The following is a 21,258-nucleotide window of genomic DNA, read 5'->3' on the forward strand; positions in this document are numbered from 1 at the left end:
TACCTGCTCTTCCAAAGGTCCTGAGTTCAATTCCCAGCAACCACATGGTGGCTCACAACCATCTGTAATGGGGTCTGGTGCCCTCTTCTGGCCTGTAGGCATACACACAGACAGAATATTCTATACATAATAAACAAATATTTTAAAAAATGCCCAGAACTCTGTATACAGGCCAATATAGAAGAGGCATTTTCTCAACTGAAGTTCCCTCTTCCAAATGGCTCTAGCCTGGGTCAAATTTAAAAAAAAAAATCTAGTCAGCAAAGTTTCTTTTTCTAACTTATAATTTCATTCTATTGTGAGCAGAAGATACAAGATTCCAGATTTATTCATTTTAAAGTTCTTCTTACACCTGATATATCATCTAAGAAATTGTCTGCTGCTGGGGTTTGGAAACTTCTACTACTAAATTTGAGCCTATCTTTTGAGTCGATGTATTTATGAGGTCAGGTGCTTCACTATAACATGCGTGGAGATACTGGCTTGGTACAGTAACTCGAACTGGCCACATGTTCTTGGTTCTGCTTCAGTTTCCCAAACGCTGGAACTGTGCTGTTATGCTGGGCCGCAAATGCATGTAGATTTATAATCACCATATATTCTTGATTGATTCCCTAGGTCATAATATGGTGACCTTAGTTAAGAAATCTCATTTTGAGGCACTGAAACGTTTGGCAGATTTGTAGTTTAATGTGGGAATTTAAATAAAAAATTCTCAACAGAATTATTTTATTTTGTAACTTCTTAAACAACAGGAACACCTGTCATTGCCAACTATGGGCTTATTTAAGAAAGTGGAGGCAAGGAAGAAATTGGCATAAGGTACTTTGATACAAATTTCACTGTTTGTGGAGACTCGAAGTAATAACTAGCCTCAATCTGTTCAAGATGTTGTTGAGCAAGTATTTTCTTTAAGACAGCAGTTCTCGACCTGGGGGTCAGGACCTCTTTGGTAACCCTCTACCTTCAAAAATATTTACATTGTAATTCATAACAGTATCAAAATTCATTATGAAGAAGCAACAAAACTAAGGTTATGGCTTGTGGTCACCACAATGCGGAACTCTCAATATTAAAGGGTCACAGCATTAGGAAGGTTGAGAACCACTGCTCTAAGGGTCTAGCCTGAGCTGTAGACTTCAATTCCAAAGATAATCTTTGTCGGGAAACCTGTACATCCCCTGGGAATGTGTAAAGCCTGGACTACATGAAGAAATAAACGCTTGAGTCTTTAGAACGTCTTTGAGATAGAACATACCTCAGGGAGGCAAACACGGGACTTCCCCTTCCTAACTCCCCAACCCTAATTTTCTTATGGATCTGACAAGCACATCTCGTTATCTTCAATTGCCAAAGATGATAGATAACTCAGACAGCTATCGACTCCAGCTGCACGGACTTGCTAGTTCTGCGCTGCAGAGACAGCAGGGGGTTCCTTGCACACACCTGTTTGCTTAGTCCTCTTTACCAAGGTTATGACAACAAAGGAGAATCTTCACTTAGTCACAGTGGCTTTTGTTCTTGCTGCTGTTTTTTTGTTTTTTAGATAAGGCAAAATTCACTAACAGTTTAATTAGTTTAACACTCAGTGTACAACGAGGTTATTGTTTTGTTTTGAACCTCATTTCTCTGGGGAAGGATTTAGCAAAATTAAAAAGTGAGCAGCAGTTATCCCTTAGGCAATGGGCCTTGTGCTATTTCTCTGCGCTGGGAGGTCCTGGAAGCAGGAGGTCGAGAGAGCTGGGACCTAGTCCTCCTTAGACTCAGCGCTCTACAAATGGGAGCAGCTGTCTGAGCTGAGATCCGGTGGGCCCATCCTCTGCCCTCTTCTCACCCTGTGCACCCAGAGCAGAGCATGCCGTTGCGGTTGCCATGGTCACTCAGTTGCCTTACAAGATGGGGTCAGTAGGCAGAGTGAAGAATTGTGCAGTGTTCGGCAGTAATGCCTGCTCTTGAGGGATAAAGTCTGGCCCATGAGTACTTGGGAAGCCTCAGGTTGGCTCTCTCTGATCTGGCAGAAGTTTCTAGCTGTGACCAAATTTAGCAGGCTAAGTGTTTTCCAAGATTTCGTCTTGCTGTCAGATCTTATTAGTCCTGGTCAGTCACCAACTAGACTTCTCTGAAGACGTAGTGTATCAATCCACTGAGCCAGTGCACAGCTTCTGCCCCCCACTCCTTTCAAGCGCAAGAATGTCGCAATATTAGGAAGGCTGAGAACCACTGCTCTAAGGGTCTAACCTGAGCTGTAGTCTTAACAAATCCCAAAGATAAACTCTGTCGGAAAATCTGCACATCCCTTGGAAGTGTGAAAAGCCTGGGCTACATGAAGATCTTCAAGTTCAAGATCAGGCTCCACTTGGAAGCCCCTCAGTCTGAGCTACCACCATCCAGTTGGGCAGCAATCAGACTAAATCTAGAAATTACAGACCCTTCGACTGGAATGGAAACACAATATTAGCAGTGTGTACCCCAGAGGATGGTGAGGAGAGGGGGAGCTGCCACTCAGCAGGATCATTTCATAAAACAAACACTATTGGACATAAAGAACAGATAAATACAGATACAACAGTAGGGAAATTCAACACTCTGCTCTCATCAATACATAGAGCATCGAGACAAAATATCAGCAAGCTTTAAACTGAACCAAAGACCAAACATCCTAGACACAGACACGCTCACACAAAGAATATCCCGATAGCTGCAGAATACACATTGAACTCAGCAGCCAATGAAACTTTCTCCAAAGTAGTTTATATCAGACCCTAAAGCAAATCTTAACAAATAAAAAAATATTGAATAACTTCTTATACTTCATCAGATCGTGTTGGGATAAAATGAGAAATCAACTCTAAGAGAAAATAAACTAATATATGAAACTTAAATAATATACTATTGAATGATTAGTGGTTCACTGAAGAAAGGGGAGGATTAAAAACTTCACAGTATCAAATGAAAATTAAAAAACACTTATATGAGTGTGTGGGATACAGCAAAAGCAGTTCTAGGAAAGAAACTTACATAGTAATGAGTTAAAGAGACAGTAAGTAAATAACTTAATGATGCTATCTCAAGGCTGTGAAAACAAGAATAAGCCAAACCTAACACCCACAGAAAGAAATACTAAGTTCTGATCTCAAATTAATGAACTGGGAAAAGAGAAAATCATGAAGGATTAAAAGAAAGGAAAGGCTACCTGCTTGAAAAGATAACGTAGAAAAACAGCCTAAGTTACATAAGTAAAAGAGAAAACTGGAAATGAATACAATTAAGAAATCAAATAAAACTGATACTACTGAAATCCAAGTTTCTATGATACTATGAAATACACAGACAATTAACAAATATGTTTCAACACGGGGATGTTCCCAGCTAGGTCCTTGGGCAGTAGAGGAGAGGATGCCTGAACTGGCCTTGTCCCGTAGTCAGACTGATGACTATCTTGAATATCATGATAGAACCTTCATCCGGGGACAGATGGAGATAGAGACAGAGACCCACATCGGAGCACTGGACTGAGCTCCCAAGGCCCAGTTGAAGAGCAGAAGGAGGGAGACCATGAGCAAGAAAGTCAGGACCACAATGGGTTGGTCCACCCACTGAGACGGTGTGACTGATCTAATGGGAGCTCACCAAAGCCAGCTGGACTGGGACTGAACGAGCATGTGATCAAACTGGACCCTCTGAATGTGGCTGACAATGGGGGCTGACTGAGAAGCCAATGATAATGACACTGGGATTTGTCTCTACTGCATGTACTGGCTTTTTGGGATCCTATTCTATTTGGATGCCTACCTTCCTAAGCCTGGATGGAGGGGGGAGGGCCTTGGACTTCCCACAGGGCAGGGTACCCTGCCCTCCCTTAGGACTGGAGGGGGATGGGGCGGGGAAGGGGAGGAAGCAGGAGGGAAATGGGAGGAGGGGAAGAAGTGGAAAATTTTGAATGGTATTATTTATAAAGCAATAAACAATAAACTCTCTGCTTAAAAAATGTTTCAATAGATTGAAAAATATGGACTGTTCTTTTAGACACACAGTCATTGCAAGAGTCTAAGAAACTAAAGAAATCTATCATGGACAACGTGATGGAAGAAGTAGCAGCTGCCCATGAAGACACCAGGACGAAGATGGCTTCACTGCTGCATCCCACCAGACATCTGAAGAACCTGAACACCAATGTTCCTCAAAATAGTCTGTAAAAATAAAAATGAGAGTACTTCCAGACTCATTCCTCTGCTAAGAAAAAAACTAATAGGGAGGGAAAAAAGGAACTACAAACCGATTTCCTTCATGGCAAATCTAGATGCAAAAATCCCCAACAAAATGCCTGCAAACTCAATGCAAGAACACAGCAAAAGATCATATGCCGACTACTTGGTTTCACACTAGGAATGAAAACTGGTTCCGTATTCACGAATCAGTAAGTACTGATAGCACACAGAAATGTGGACAAAGCTCATATCATCATTCCAAGCAATACTGGAAATGACCTTTGACAACATTCAACACTCCTGAAGAAACTAGTAAGATCATACATACTTCAACACCTGAAAACTGTTGCCAGTATCACACCGAATGGGGAAAACCTGAAAGCGCCTCGTTTAAAATCAGGAAGGAGACACGCGTCCACTCTAGCCACGCTTGACCAAAGCAATTTTTTGAAATCCTAGTTACAGCATGAAGGGAAATGAAAGGGGTCTAACAGAAGGAACTTAAGTAACTGATTTGTAGGACATATACTATACTTAATACACCCAAAAGACCCAGAAGCTTCTTACATCTGGTAGTTTTAGCAAAGAAGCAAGAATCAAAATCAGCAAGCTTCATGAACTAGAAATCAGAAAAACTCCACCCATGACATCTTCAGAAACGTACCCGGTATGGGGGAGAGAGCGCAGTTGGTAAAATGCTGGGCATGAGAGCATGAAGATCTGGATTCAGTCTCCAGAACCCATGTGAGAAAGTACGCACGTGGTAGTGTGTGCCCGCATCTTAGCACGGGGAAGAAGACTGCACTTCTGAACACCTGCCTCGTCCTGCTGAATTCACACCAGGGAGACAAGGCAGACAGCACCTGAGAACTAACACCTGAAGTTTACATCCAGCCTCCCCATGCTCACATGTATATGAACACAAGCACAAAGCTTAACTGAACATGTTAAACACCTGTACAGCAAAAGTGCACAAGACACTAAAGACAGGAAAGACCTCCCATGCTCACGGCTGGGCCGAATCCATAGTACCAAGAGTGATAGACAGACTTAATGCAATTTTAATCAAAATTTTTATGACATTCTTTATAGAAATATTTTTAAATCCTAAAACTTATTTTAAAAAATGCCCCCAAATAGCTAACACAATCTTGAGTAGGAAAGGTAACGCTGGAAATAGCATTTCAGACTTCAAACTATACTATATCCTCCTAAAGGCAATGGTGTGCAGTTGGGGAAGAAGGAGGAGTAAGAACGTGACCAACTAGAAAACACCATACTGAGTGAGGTAACCCAGACCCAGGAAGACAAATATGGACTCACTCATAGGTGGCTTTTAGACATAAAACACAGGAAGGAGGAAAAGACAAGCTCTCCAGAGTAAATTGGGAGTATGGGGATCATGAGACGGTAAAAGGGGAGAGGGGAGGAAGAGAAAGAAGCAAAGAAAAATGTATAGTGCAATAAAAAGACTTTAAAAAGAAAAAAATGTAATCAAAACATAGTTATAAAATTCTCAAGTTTAAAAAGCAGCATGGCACTGGCACCAAAGCAAACACACACACTTCCTTGTGGGCTTATGCTGGGGACCTTGCATTTGGAGGAAGATACACGTGGACCCCAATCTAAGGCATTGTAATTCCATGAATTTGAGGAAATTGAGGGGACACTCATGAACTGGCATTGTAAGCAGGGTCCTTGTTGGTGTTCACGGCCCCATGTGCAGCGCTACAGTAGAGAAAAAGCACAGCACAAGGCTCGTGCACATGATCTGTTCTCAGAACACAGGCTCAGTTCTCAGTGACCACTGCAAATCTTAAATCACTCTGCTTAAAATCTGCTGTAGGCACCTATCCATAAGATGCAGACAGTCGTGCACAAAATGTCTATTTAACCTGGCATTATGTGCTCACAGCATGTTGTGAAACTGTGAGCTGGAAACTTCATATTGTTCACAACACTTAACATAAGACCTAGAATTTGGGTACTGTTTCACCGTGCATGGTGAGCCATACAGACATCAGGACCACAACACTTACCGTAAGACCTAGAATTTGGGTACTGTTTCACCGTGCATGGTGAGCCCTACAGACGTCAGGACCACAACACTTAACATAAGACCTAGAATTTGGGTACTGTTTCACCATGCATGGTGAGCCATACAGACGTCAGGACCACAACACTTACCGTAAGACCTAGAATTTGGGTACTGTTTCACCGTGCATGGTGAGCCATACAGACGTCAGGACCACAACACTTACCGTAAGACCTAGAATTTGGGTACTGTTTCACCGTGCATGGTGAGCCCTACAGACGTCAGGACCAGCTGTGTGTTTCCACATCACTCGTTTCTTGCTAATGCAGAGAATTAAGGACTAAACACCATAACTAGGACAAAGGAGAATTCCTAAAGTCAAAGGAAATCTCACTGCCTTTGTGCTTGTTATTTTGTATTTGGAGCAGTCACCAGACCTTCAGGAATCAAAACGTAGAGTATCTGAGAGAACATTTCTGGACACAGGTTTAATGAGAAATCAAGGGGCCATCCCACCAAACAGACTTGTCTTCTTTGGGGTCTGAGAAAGTCTGAGGCCAGTGTATCCACCAAGTGTACTGACCTCTTGTTTCTTCTTTTGAGGGGAGACTGCTGGTTGGTCTCACCTTGAGCGGGCCTCTTCTGAGCATCTCTGTGGAACCCGAACTAGGATGCAGGCTCCTGGTTACTGTATTGCTACCGTAGCTACTCTGTTGCCCTCCCTAATCACCACCTTACACTGTACCGTCCTTGTTTGTTCTTATTCTCAACTTGCCACACCAAGAGTCATGTGGAGAGTGGGAGTCTCGGCCAAGGAGCTGAGGAACGGCCCAGATCACAGTGCTCTAACCGTGTCTGGAATGGTTATGATTGCTGACTGATGTAGGAGAACCTAGCTTATTGCGTACAGTGCCACCCAAGGGCAGATAGTCCTGGGATGTTTAGAGAAGCTGGATGAGCAGGAGCCAGGCGGAGCAAGCCAGTGAGCTTCTCTTCCGCGGTTCCATCCCCTGCTCCTGCTTTAGCTCCCATCCTGACTTCTCCATGATAGACTGCTCCATGCAAAAGGAAGCTAAAACCAACCATTTCCTCCCCACGCTGCTTTTGGTTATAGTTATCTATCACAGCAACAGACAGAAAACTACAATGACTTTATCACTTCATAATATAAAACAACAGCCGAGTTCACATAACTCTTCAAATTTCTCTAAGATAATTCTATTAGCGTCTAAATCCTCCAACAAGGAAAAAGCAACACAAATAGAAACAAGAACCCTTCGAGAAAATGCCCTTGTAGAAGTGCATCAGAATGTATAATACAATAAATCAATCTTTTCCAAACAAATTCAAATCTGTCAATCATTCCTTCCCTTCTTCATGCTCATCAACTCATAAGTTCAATTATTTGTCCACTTATTTTACACTGAAGTTTTCTAGAAGTTTCCAGCCATGGCAGTTTTGTGTTTGTTCTTGCTGTTGTCTTGGAAAGAAGACCTATGGAAAGAAATTTATTTGTTGAGTATATTTTGCCTGCAGGTGGACACATGTTTCCTCCTTTGAGTACCAGAAAACTGGAATGATTCCTCCACAGACCAAAAATGCTTCTGTGAAGGAATTCTGAATCATTCACTCCTTTCTGACCTATTGTTAGCCTGAACCAATGTGCAACCCGAAGCCCTAAAAATCTGGCAGGTCCTAGGTGCAGTGAGACAGTTGGCAGTGACCCTGGACTCTGGGCCAACACAGAGAATGAAGCAGCCCCATAGAAACCTTCCACAGTGTGGCAGGACTGGTCCTCCGTCGGCCGAGGCAAACAACACTCGCAGTCTAGAGTTGAGTAGTTGTTTACCGCTCTGGGCTAGGTGTTGTCTAAGTTTCACTCCTCCCAGCTCTTCTCCCTCCTGATAATGTATCAGATCCAGTGTGCTGCCACTATTCCCTTGCCCTTACAGATTCCGCACTCATCACCAGGACGCTGACACACAGCCTTCTAGCAGCGACACCTAACTAGACATGATCTGGAGAACACGAAAGACTACCCCAAAAGGCCTGTAGCTCTATGGGTCGGTTTTGAAATCTCAGCATAAAAACGTTCCCCTACATTTTCTGAACGTCCTCATTTTTAAGTATGGTCACGTCTTCAAGTCGCAGGGGGATGATCAGCCCTGTGCTGAAGCTGTAGGTGGCCTGCCTTTCTCATATGCAGGGTTGACGACAGCAGGGCTCCGCGCCACAGAGGCCGTTCTAGTTGAGCCAGAGAAACCCTAGACCCTAAAGTCCCACCACGGAAGAGATGACTCAGATAAAGGAGTTTGCAGACGAGCCTGACGAGCTGGGCTGAGTTCCATTCCCAAACTCAAAATGATAGAGGACTGAGTGCTACCCGCTGACCCTCACACGCATGCCGTCGCACAGCAGCCCTCCCCTAGTGTAATTCTACTTTATACAAGTGTGGATCCAGCATGCAGCAGCTATATACTGGATAATATCATCTTAACTGCTGTAGAAGAGATGATCAACACAACTGGAGGAGACAGCCAAGCTCCATGCTACACAGTTTAGAGATGGGACTGTAAGTCACAGGAAGACTCTGAATGGCGCCCGCCAAAGACTACTCTAGTGTGAAGTCTGGTGGACAGTTTTATGTATACATGGGACAATGTATTTTTTTTTGTTTTTTTCCAGGCAGGGTTTCTCTGTGTAACAGCATATGTTTTATGTTTATATTATGGGAAATACATCTGAGAATGCAATTAACACAGAACCAGTTGACAAAATGACAAGAAAGAAAACTATTACTCAATTAAACCAGAATGTGATATTCTGGGAATCCAGTAAGGTATTGCAACAACAGAAAGAAGTATCTTTTATATAAAACACATCACATGTTTAACAATGAATCCTATGGTCTGCGAGCTGGTGGTAACAGAACAGTAAACTCATATATATTGGAGGAACTTTGTGTCTTGGAAGCAGCGGCCTAAGGAAGCGCACTGGTGCTCAGCGAGGCGCGAGCTGCAGCTGAAGGTGATCTCGCACGCTTTACACTTGTAGGGCTTCTCTCCGCTGTGGATTCTTTGGTGCCGGTTAAAGCTTGACCTCTGGGTGAACGCCTTGCCGCAGTCTTTACAACAGAAGGGCTTGTCCCCAGTATGAACCCTCTGGTGCTGCGTTAGGCTCGATCTTTGATTAAACGCTCTGCCACAGTCTTGGCAGTGGTATGGTTTCTCTCCTGTGTGAATTCTCTGGTGTTGGATCAGAAGGAGGTTGCGGCTGAAGGCTTTGTCACAGTCTTGGCACTTGTAGGGCTTCTCTCCGGTGTGGATTCTCTGGTGCCGAGTAAAGCTTGACCTCTGAGTAAAAGCCTTCCCACAGTGCTTACAGTGGTAGGGCTTGTCCCCGGTATGAACTCTCTGGTGCTGGGTGAGGCTCGAGCGCTGTTTAAAAGCTTTGCCACAGTCCTTACAGTGGTAAGCCTTCTCGCCAGTATGGATTTTCTGGTGTTGAGTGAGGAAAAACACACGGTTAAAGGCTTTGCCACATTCGTTACATTTATTGGGTTTCTCTCCAGTGTGACCTCTCTGGTGCAGGCTGAGGCTTGATCTTTGATTAAAAGCTTTGCCACAATCTTTACAAGAATAGGGTTTCTCTCCGGTATGAATTCTCTGGTGTTGAGTAAGGCTTGATTTTTTATTAAAAGCTTTGCCACAATCTTTGCAATGGTAGGGCTTCTCGCCAGTATGAATCCTCTGGTGCTGAGTAAGGAGAGAATTACGGTTGAAGGCTTTGCCGCATTCTTTGCATTTGTAGGGCTTCTCTCCAGTGTGAACTCTCTGGTGTAGGCTCAGGCTTGACCTTTGGTGAAACGCTTTGCCACAGTCTTTACAATGGTAGGGCCTCTCTCCAGTATGAATCCTCTGGTGCTGAGTAACAGTTGATCTCTGATTAAATGCTTTGCCACAGAATTTACAGCAGTAGGGCTTCTTCCCGGCATGGATGCTCTGGTGTTGCGTAAGGAGTGACTTGTGGTAGAAGGCTTTGCCACATTCTTTACATTTGTGATGTTTGACACCAGAATGAATCCTATGATGCTGTCTGAGGCTGGAACAATAGGTAAAGGCTTTGCCACATTCCTTACATTTGTAGGGTTTTTCTCCGGAATGACTTTTAGCAAGGCTGGAACTTTTACTGAAAGCTGTGTTGCAACCCATCCCCTTGGAAATCTGGTCTTGAATATGGATATACTGGTGAATGATGAGTTCTGAGTATTGATGAAAGACGGTGTCGCATCTGTAGCATTTGTAAAAGTCCTTTGGGAAACGAGCAGACTGCTGATCCGCAGGATCTGCTTCATGGCGTACGTCACTGCCATCTTCATTGCACTGATACATCGCCTCTCCAATAAACGCGCCCTGGTGATTAGTTAAGGCAGACGCCTCAGTAAAGGCCTTCCTATTTTCTTTACATATATACTGGATTTCTAAAATATCTGTACTTGAATTTTGATTAGGTGATACTGGATGTGTAAAGAATCTGCCGTATTTATGGAAATTCTGCGTTTTGACACATGAAAGACCTATTTGTGGATTATATATTAAGGAATTTTTCATCATGGAGTTCTCAAATTGATTACATTTAGAATTTTTTTCTTCATTTTTAAGTTCCCCATCTACAAAAAGGTTTGAATGAAAGCTTAACCCAAAGCTGCACTTGAAACTGCTGAAGTCAGGAACTGAAGAATGGGCCAGACCCCTCTCTGTACGTCCCAAACCATCTTTGAAAGGAGAGGTACAGTTCACACACTGACTCTGATGCTTACTGACGGAAGCACACGGCTGTTCACAAGTAACAGGCAGAGCCTGAGGGTTTTCTTGAGCCATTTCAGGTTCTTGCTGTCTACTGGGAGCAAAGCTTCTCCCACCATCAGTTATTACACACGGGTTATACCCATTATAATACGTCTTCGGAACTTCATGCCCCTCTATACGGTCCCTTTCTTCTCTGGAGCACAAATTGTCAACGTCACCATTTCTATGGCTTCCATTGATCAGTTCCTGGAATGAATACTTTATGTTCTGCTCTGGTGAAAAGTGTTGGTTATAATGAGGAAACACACCTGAAAGAAATCAAGACAAAAAAATTATTTTACTCATTAGACTCTGATGAATACAATTTACATATCTAACATCTAAAATCATGCTAAATTTAGCAAAACAGCAAACAGCAGAATGGAAAAATCTATGGCCTTCATTGCTTTACTGATACTGAACACAATGACTCTGGAAGAAAATAAACACTCCTTTTTCTTCATAAATACTGAATTTTTCTTTTGTAAATGAAAAGCTCATAGAGATGTGTTACCCAACAATTTGGATTTAACAGTATAAAATAGAATAAGAAAATCTTTCAGACAATAAATTTAATTTTATGTGGTTTTGATCATGGTAAAAAGCTAAGGAAGAAATGAAACTGAAACTTCTCAAAAGCTACCTTAAACAAACTGTCTCTCTTAGACATGAAAGCAGATTTGCCAAGACACAGATGATACAGTAAGGTAACTGTCAAGAATATTCACTGAGCCAGGATGAAATGACCAAGGAGCACAACCCAGTCAGAAAACATCCCCGCCATAAGCAATAGGGGCACTATTTAGCCAGGCAAATAAAAACCCACACAATTTTATTGGTAATAGACACATACATAACTCAGTCTTATTTTAATTTCACCTTACACTGTCCTGCAATATACAGAATTTATAATAGACATTTAATAATAAAATACAGGTAAAGCTGCTAATATTAAGGAATATAAAGGAACCTACTGTAAAGACAGAAAAAAAAGAAGGAAAAAAGAACCATTGTACCATAAAATCCTAAACCATCAAGTGATAATTCAAAGTGTCTTTATAGAAAACGAGTTCTCAGTTTTGTCTTTATATACCTGTAAATCATTAGCAGTCAGTGTTTGGTAGAAAAAAAATCACAGAAAATCCATTAAAATGTTAATAAACAGCTCTGAGAAAATTGAAAAAACAAATATATAAACAATGTTAATAGAAAACTTTTTTAGCATATTAATATAATATACTATATTGACCAAGAGGTCCTGAAAAAGTCGACAAATTTTCTGAGGCTACCAAATATTATGTAATAACTGTCACATTATACAGCTCCTCATAGGAAAGGGGAGGATTTCAGCCACCACTGGGAATATGGAGACCACTGCAGGAGGACTAGGCTGGAGGAGCACTGTGAATGTGGAGATCACTGCAGGAGGACTAGGCTGGAGGAGCACTGTGAATGTGGAGATCACTGCAGGAGGACTAGGCTGGAGGAGCTCCGTGAATGTGGAGATCACTGCAGGAGGACTAGGCTGGAGGAGCACTGTGAATGTGGAGATCACTGCAGGAGGACTAGGCTGGAGGAGCACTGTGAATGTAAAGGAGATCACTGCAGGACTAGGGTTGGAGGATATAAAGGATGGTGAACACAGCAGGAAGTGCCCTTCGGTGGCAATGGGAGGACAAACAGAGCTGCACTTTGGAAAGCCAATGCCACTGGAACAGACTTCATAACACATCTTTCAGGCCTGCTTCCTCAAATCCTGGATCCCGCATTTTTGGGCTGTGCTTCAGTCACTCCTACTGACCTGGGAACAAGAGCATGGTCTTTTGCCTCTTTACATTCCAGGGCTCTTTCCTTTGCTCCAGACAGGTAACCAGGTATGGCTTAGACACAGCAAGACCTGGTCAGTAGAAAACAGAACATGACACTTATTTGATTCTTCGTAACTACTAACATATCTGGCCTAGAATTAGGTTCAGTATGAAAAAGATACATAAAAGATATATAATATTACTCTATAACATCATTTTCCAAATGTTATTTCACTACAGATATACAGTAACATATTTACAATTTAAAGATTCTTAGCTCCATTTTTGTCTACTACCCAATCACAGGTAAAGGGGAATAATTGGACTTTAAGATGTAAATTGTAACAGTTTATGCCACTTGGCTGCTATAGTTACCACTAATTTTAATTTGGGATATATATTACCTGAAGAGAGATGGAAAGGATAAAGATTTTAAAATATGAATATTATCTATTTCAATTTCTTCGCCTCCCCCCATTTCTCTCCTGAAATCATAGGCTCCCAAGATATACTCAGCTATGCAGGGAAACTAAATGCAATGCTGAATTCGAAACTCTGCCGAGTGAGCCTCACCCAAGAAAACCAGGTTCCGATAGTTTTCCAGCATCACGTCCTTATACAGAGTCTGCTGTTCGGAGTTCAGGCATTCCCATTCCTCTCCAGAAAAATCGATGGCCACATCCTTGAAGGTCAACGGTTCCTAAAATAAAAACAGGCAGCACAATGACCAAGTGGCCATTGACCCCGTTCTTGAATTTGACACAGGATAAAGGAGTTAGGGAGAACTACCCTTCACACAGGGGAGTGGTCTTAATGGAGACATTTTGCCCCAGTGGCATTTCTATTGTATCACCTAACTCTCGAGTAAAGACGATATAAAGTCCACAGAAGCAGGGTAGATACTATGCTTTTATGAAAAATTAAATGTAATGGCATCAACATAAGTATTTACATTTTAAAGTTCTTTTAATATAAGATCATGTATGTCTATTTTCGGGTGAAAAGGACATGCTTATGACTTTTTGAAACACTGCTACCTCTTTTGGGGGCGGGGTGGTAGCTCAGACCTAGGACTTTACACAAGCTAGGAAACTGATCCATAACTAAGCTCCAGCCCAGCCAAGTATACACCTACACATCCTTGAAAAACTGAAACAAAAATTAAACAACATTACTTTTGCAAAGTATGATACTATGTTATAATATTTTAATTGAATTCTATAAGTAAATTAATCATAATTGATTTTGCCTCCAATATAAAAAATATTGATAACCAGCAAGATGGCTCAAGCAGGTAAAGGTGCCTGCTACCAATCCTACCAATTTGAGTTCAATACCAGGGACACACACTGTAGAAAGGACTGACTCCTACACGATAGCCTCTGACCATCACATGTGTGTTGTGGTACGTACATGCTCCACATACATACACAGGTAATTACATGTAATACAAACCTTTGAGAAAAGGTGCTGAGTTAGAAAAGCAATGTAATGGTTAGGCACTGCTTCTTCCACTTTTACTTGCTAAAATACTTAACAAACTCACTAACAGGCCTGCCTTCTCTCAAGCACTTCGGAATGGGCAATGTGACAATTCCCTGAGACACATTCCCAATAGGATAGCTCGTGCTCAAATCTCCACACAGATCCCTGGAGTCTAAGGCAGAGTCTAACCCTGCAGGCCTGGGGATTGTTTCTACTCTTTACCACAAACCTGCCTTTCATCTGCTTCAAAACTGCGCTCTAAAGTCAGCGGTTCTGCAACCTACATTCTTGTGGCTCCTTTTTTATGTTAACAGTATATTAGTATGTGTTAAAGACATCTCTTCTCAGCACTGAGTTGGTGTCTTTATTCCACCTTTTGGATAATATTTACTCATGAAAAGGTGACCATTACAACTGAGGGAAGATTCCCAAGTTGTAAATGTAGCTCAATATCCATGATCAAGTCTATAGCGTTTTTAAAAATCAGTAATTATTAACGTTCTGCAGCAAACTTGGGTGTTGGAATATCCTTCTTTCTTTTTTTTTAATATTTATTTATTATGTATACAATATTCTGTCTGCGTGTTTGCCTGAAGGCCAGAAGAGGGCGCGAGGCCTCATTACAGATGGTTGTGAGCCACCATGTGGTAGCTGGGAATTGAACTCAGGACCTTTGGAAGAGCAGGCAATGCTCTTAACCACTGAGCCATCTCTCCAGCCCGAATATCCTTATTTCTAAACTTAAAATAAATACACGATTTACAACGTTGTAAAGATAGTGCAAAATGTGTAAATACTGTCAGGTCCAAAGCTTTCCTTCCCCCAAAGTGGCAGTGCTGGTGACGCGTCCTAAACAGGACTTTGGCCAGGTAGACAGAAGGACTGTTAGTGGTGGACAGACAGAAGGACTGTTAGTGGTGGACAGACAGAAGGACTGTTCATGGGTAGACAGAAGGACTGTTCATGGGCAGACAGAAGGACTGTTAGTAGTGGACAGACAGAAGGACTGTTCGTGGTGGACAGACAGAAGGACTGTTAGTGGACAGACAGAAGGACTGTTCGTGGTGGACAGACAGAAGGACTGTTAGTGGTGGACAGACAGAAGGACTGTTAGTGGTGGGCAGACAGAAGGACTGTTAGTGGTGGGCAGACAGAAGGACTGTTAGTCCCAGCACTCGGGAGGCAGAGGCAGGCGGATCTCTGTGAGTTCGAGACCAGCCTGGTCTACAGAGCTAGTTCCAGGACAGGCTCCAAAGCCACAGAGAAACCCTGCCTCGAAAAACCAAAAAAAAAAAAAAAAAAAAAAAAAGAAGGACTGTTAGTGGTGGACAGACAGAAGGACTGTTAGTGGTGGACAGACAGAAGGACTGTTAGTGGTGGACAGACAGAAGGACTGTTAGTGGTGGACTAGTTTGTCCAGAAGCCTCCCTGTGCCCTTTTGGGTGTGGACCATCATGAGGAGGAAGGACACTCCTCCACTGATCCGGGCATCTCTCTGACACGTCTTTAGGTCCACCTGGGGACATCCCAAATTAAAACTCTTGTCACCTGGACACTTCCTCCCCTCCTCTACTCCTGGCTGCCTCCCCACCTGGTGTCTCAGCTCCTCTTGAAGCTGGCTCTCCAGCCATGGCTGACCACCCGTCTCTCCTCTCTTCCCCTCCTCCAGGAGCTGCCTGCTCTGTGTCCTCTCTGGATCCTTCTGATTCTCTCAGCTCCGAAGCCTACTCTACAGAAGTCCAGCAGGTACTCAGGCAGCTTCTCTAAGCCCTCCTGTGTCTCTAAGATAATGGAACCTCCCTCGGACAGAATTCCTATTCCCAACACTTTCCCCTCAGCCTCTCCCACCTCCTCTTCACTCACTTCTGAAAGATGTCTTCTGTCCTGCTTGCCCTGTCTCTCAGCACCCATCGCCACCCGCGGCTTTTCCGTTTACACAGACCCCTCACCTGCCTCCTCTAGTCTCTTTCCTCCTTAGACTCGGGGACCCCATTAAAGCCCTACTGCCTACTGCAAATAGTTTGGTCTCCGTACAGACTAGACAATCATTCTCCATGGCCAGAAATTGGCCAAATTCTCAGCTTGTGACAACTTCTGCCACCACACAAACAAATGATCCAAAAGTCCCCTTTTCTCTAAGCTTTCTCTGCTTGTCCCAAAAAATCTTATCCTCTGGGCTTCTTTGCTCTAAGCTGCTCTGGCCCCCTCCCTCTGACCATGGGATTTATTCTTAAAGATTCAAATCTCTTTGGTGTATAGATAATACTAAAAATGGTTTTGTACACTGTTCTACTAAAAGAGGGGCTCTAGAGTTGAGCTACGGCGTCTCTCCAGACCCAAGCACGCTCTTTTAAAAGCTTCCTCCAAAGTCTCTATGTCTGGGGTCCGGCTGGCCACCTGACTCTATGACAGAGAAGGAAAGCAAAGAGAAACAGTCCCGAAAAGGGAAAGACGCCATGTGCTTTAGAACACTAGAGTGAACTACGCCCACTAAGGGTTACCGCTGCTCACCTCACCCCGTTCTTGGTTTTACTGAACTTTCTGAACACTCCCTTCTCTTCTATCTCTGAGACTTTCGCTGAAGTACAAACTTCATCTCAAGATTTATAAGACCATTGTACAAACTTCTCGTATCTCAGGATTTTTACGTTTGCTTGGTGTATTTTTTTAAGATCTGTAATAAAAAGTTAGCTTAAAACTTATAACAGAAAGGGCTCATAGGGAAAAAAATCTATACATAGGTAATCTCAACTTGCTAAAACACACTTCTATGGAACTTGGATTCGACACTTGTTTAGAAAAATAGATGTTTATAAAAAGCAAAAAAAAGTGTGTGCCTGATGGCTCACTTTGGAATAAATAGCCACCAAGAGACTGGCAGGCATGGGATCTTGGTTAAGGTGACCATGTGATACAAACCAACTAAGGCAGCACCCACAAAACTCCGTGTGCTCCTGAGCCCCTGCTTGTCACTGTCCTAGCTGAGATTGAAAATGCAGCACCAGGCCTCCGAGATGTTTAGGGTCAGGATGGATTTTTGCATGGAGATTGTTTTGTTTTGAGGGTAAAATATAACGGATGAGAACAAGAGCAGGAACGAGGCTCCTGGGACTTAAACCATGTTTGATGATTGGGAGTTATGAATTCCTAAGATTACAAGGTCTACTCAGGTTAATAGAAACCGACTTAAAGATGTATGTCTAACTACTTATGTCTTTGCTAGCTGTGTTAGACACCAGGCTTCTAAAAACTTTTTTTTTTTTAGATAAGGAACATGTTTGATGAATAAGGTTTACTAATTCCTAAGGTCCATTCAGGCTAGCAAAAACTAACCTGAAGATGTATGTCAGCCTCTTTGTCTTTGTTAAGTTTTTAAAGCTTTAGCTATTTGGATAAACTGACTCATACAAGAAATTATGACATTCTACAAAGGTATACTAAGGAAGGACCAGGGGGCTGGAGAGATGGCTCAGTGGTTAAGAGCACTGGCTGCTCTTCCAGAGGACCTGAGCTCAATTCCCAGCAATCACACGGTCACTCAAAACCATCTGTAATAAGATTTGGCACCCTCTCCTGACCAGCAGGCATACATGTAGACAGAACACTATATACATAATAAATAAATAGGAGAGAGAGAGAGAGAGAAAGGACCAGGAAAGCAAGGTTCCTAGTCTCTGTGAACTATACTTATGGTTTAAAGTTTTATCTTGATGCTAAAGGAGCTTCGATTAAATCTCCAATTGTAATTTTTCAGGCTCAAACTTAACGGGAATAAAACTGCAAAATCCTAATCTTATAAAAGCCAAGAACTTGTAAACTGTTAAAGATAATTAAGACATGCAAGTTACGGTCAGTTACCGCATAAATGATTAGTCTTTTAAGGGGCTCAGAACATAACTTATGGTGAGTACAAATGTAATTCATTTACAGGGACAACCTTTAGTCTTCCGAACATGTCAAGATTGAGCTTAAAACAAGTAAAGCTTGTTTAAAAAAAAAATCAGGTATACTTAACAAATTCAATGATAGCCATCAAATTTCTGAGAGAGAGAGAGAGAGAGAGAGAGAGAGAGAGAGAGAGAGAGAGAGAGAGAGAGAGATCTGCTGAAAAACATTTGAGGTATTTAGTGAAAAAAAAAGCTTCCTGTGACAGGCAGAAACTGCAGCTGCAGCTCCTGACACCCCTCACGTCTGCTTTGAGAAATGGGGCAATGGACTTCCCCTGGACTGCGGCTCAACTATGATCATCGGGCGCATTTCTGCCCTTCAGTTTGCCATTCGCCAGAACCCTGCCAAAACCATGGAAAAGTGGGACACTGAAAAAAAGCTGCCTTTCCTGGCCTTGCCAAGGCAGGTCAGTTCCCCAAGTACCTCCTCTTGAGAAAAGTCTCTTGGATCTTTCTGGGCCGATGCTGCCCAAAGACCTCTGTCCCCCCAAAAAGCCACCGAGATTACCAAGGAGGAGCCCAGGCAGCTCATCCAGATAGAGGGTAAGTCTTGGTCATTCTTAATTGATACAGAGGCCATTTGGTCTATAATTCCTACTCAGATTTATTCTTCTCAGTTCTATGACGGGGTCAGACAGTTTAGCTGACCTCAGCCAGCCCCTCCCAGTAGGCTACAGCTGCCAGATCCGTCCAATCAGAGCTAGAAAGTCTGTTTGACCTTGGGAACATTTTGGTTTTACAATAACTTGGGGTACAAAAGTTATACGTGTTACTTGCTGATGGTACAAATTTTAAAAACTCTAAATAAATAAAAAAGGTTTTTCGGGCTGAGGCCTGAACAGGCATCTCTTCTCTTAGGGTCCCCTGCTGAGAAAGGCAGACTTGCAGACAGCTTTGCCTTGCTGACAGGCTTCATGCTGACAAAGGTAAACGCAGAAAACAGACTTACCTGTTTTTAAAAAGATGCTTTTTACTATTCCTTTATTTAAAGAACTTGCTTTTCAATGACTGCTCTCAGTAATCAACCACCTCAGTGGCCCTTGCTGCCACAGCTGACAACCTAAGCTTGGCCCCTTGAACTGACATTGTGGAAGGACAGAATCCAGCCCTCCCTGCAAGTCCTTCTCTGACCTCACAGGAGCACCAGGGCTGGCAAGGACCTGTCCTGCTCTGAAGATTAAACAAATGAAAAAGAAGTGATAATAATAGAACAACGAAGCAAGAAAAACTGGGTACAAGAACGCCCAGGAGCCCTACCACGTCCATCTCCAGAAGTAATGGCAAAAGGACCGGGAAGCGGAGACCCCTTCATCTCCAGGACTGGTTTACAGAACACACTTCCCAGGATTACTTGGCAGCCTAGATTCATTCTAACACACTTGCACCAAAGATTTAATTAAGCAAACAGAAGACCTCCCGCATCCTAAGCACAGAATACTACCAAAAAGCTGAAATAGCCCATCAGACGAGCCTCTTCCGAGGCTCAAGACATCTAGCGGCTCCCAGTACGATCTATGCTCAAACCTCAGCTGCTAAGATGACGGAGCCCAGACACTGATATACACTGGATGCTCTCAGACACCAGAGACACGGCAGATGCTGTCAGGCATCTCTGAAACCGGGGCAACGAAAGGGGCGGAGAACGAGATGAGGGCAGGCAGACCCATCACTATGTAAAATCCCCAAAGGGGAAGCTCAACGCCTAAGCATTCTGACTGGGTTCCTATGTCTAAGGAAGACAAAAGGAAAGGCATTAAGATTTTTAAAATAAAGCGTCCGTTGATTTTATATGAACTATCCCCAGAGGAAACCTTTAAAAAGCGTCACCCGGTATGTGGAGGAAAAAAATAAATCAAAACCAATCAACCAAAACCTATGCCTACTTGAAATGCTGCATGGGAAATAGGTGTTAATATTGCTATTATTTTTAAAGTCAGCAGTTGGAAATAGAGTCGGGAGATGCAAATTCAGGAATCTTCCGCCACCCATGAGAGAAGCGAGGTTGGGAGAAGAGGAGGCGTCTGGATGTGAGGTTCTGCTTCGCGTGTATTTGGAACGCACGGGAGGAGGGACCGGCCACCACACAGAACACAGCTCCTTCCACTGCGGGAAACCCATACCGAGGCTGGCACATACCCTAACCCCGGCGATCCTGGTCATCGCCACCCAGTTCGGGCTGCTGGACCGGAGCGCTGAGGACTCCAGCGGGGAGCCAGCCGCCCTCCAGGGAGTCACCCGTCAGAGCGGCCTTCGCCCCCAGCCCAGCAAGGGGAGCCCACCGCCCAGCAGCTCGGGGGCGCGGCAGGACACAGGGGCCTCCAGCACACCCACGGGGGACTCGACCCCGCCACCCCCAGAGCCGTCCGAGGAGGGCGGGGCCGCCATAGCTTCCCTCCGGGAGCCGGGTCCCTCAGCTCGCCGCGCCACGCACACACACGGCAGCTGGCTCTCCGTGCCCTCCGTCCTCCCTCCCCGACGGGCGACCGCAACCGGTTCCCACCGGCTCCACACAGCCTCCCTCCGGGGTCGGGGAGCCACGCACACTCACCATTGTGGCCCGGCGTCTGCGGCGCCCGAGTCCTCCCGTGATGGCCCGGCACCAGCCAGACGCAGGGCAAACGGATGCGGCGGGGCCGAGCGAGCGTCCACACCGGAAGAGACCCAGCCTGAGCAGGATTCCAAGATCCTGGACTTCAGAAACAAAACGTGAAAGCCCGCCCCCGCCACCCTTTCTGAACGTCTGATTGGAAGATCTGACTATCGGGATGCCACTGATTGGATGACATTCAGGTCCCGCCCCATTAAGCTAGGAAACTGGAATGACAAATCGTAGTAAAGCTGACCCTAAAAGGGGACATTTGTATTTAATCTTGTATATAAGAGCATACCGATTTATGAATCGTATGTATGTATATTATTCTCAATAGA

At 43.7% G+C, this 21,258-nt stretch overlaps 1 protein-coding gene across 2 annotated transcripts; it reads right to left on the reverse strand.

Annotated features, from left to right (window-relative positions):
- Positions 1-5,881: 5,881 nt before the first annotated feature.
- Positions 5,882-21,058, reverse strand: LOC142836342 (uncharacterized). 2 transcript variants are annotated; one of them, XR_012908048.1, is made up of 5 exons: positions 20,879-21,058; positions 13,472-13,598; positions 12,892-12,987; positions 6,478-11,359; positions 5,882-6,181 (listed from the first exon to the last, which is right to left on the reverse strand). XR_012908048.1 is itself a non-coding variant. In XM_075950568.1 (4 exons), the coding sequence occupies exons 1-4, from the start codon at positions 20,879-20,881 to the stop codon at positions 9,183-9,185; spliced, it is 2,403 nt and encodes an 800-aa protein (XP_075806683.1). In that variant the 5' UTR covers positions 20,882-21,006; the 3' UTR covers positions 5,882-9,182. The 2 variants fall into 2 exon arrangements, 1 of the variants encoding a protein (XP_075806683.1); XM_075950568.1 differs by having other exon boundaries at positions 5,882-11,359; positions 20,879-21,006.
- Positions 21,059-21,258: the final 200 nt, after the last annotated feature.

Source organism: Microtus pennsylvanicus, chromosome 16 (genome assembly GCF_037038515.1).
Source record: "Microtus pennsylvanicus isolate mMicPen1 chromosome 16, mMicPen1.hap1, whole genome shotgun sequence".
Classification (NCBI taxonomy): Eukaryota; Metazoa; Chordata; class Mammalia; order Rodentia; family Cricetidae; genus Microtus; species Microtus pennsylvanicus.

Excerpts from the sequence above, each read along its gene's own strand:
- LOC142836342 (XM_075950568.1), bottom strand. Across the intron at positions 12,988-13,471 it reads TCGGAACCTGGTTTTCTTGG|GTCTTGCTGTGTCTAAGCCA; the intron begins GTGAGGCTCACT and ends TCTACTGACCAG. Across the intron at positions 11,360-12,891 it reads GACCATGCTCTTGTTCCCAG|GTGTGTTTCCTCATTATAAC; the intron begins GTCAGTAGGAGT and ends GATTTCTTTCAG.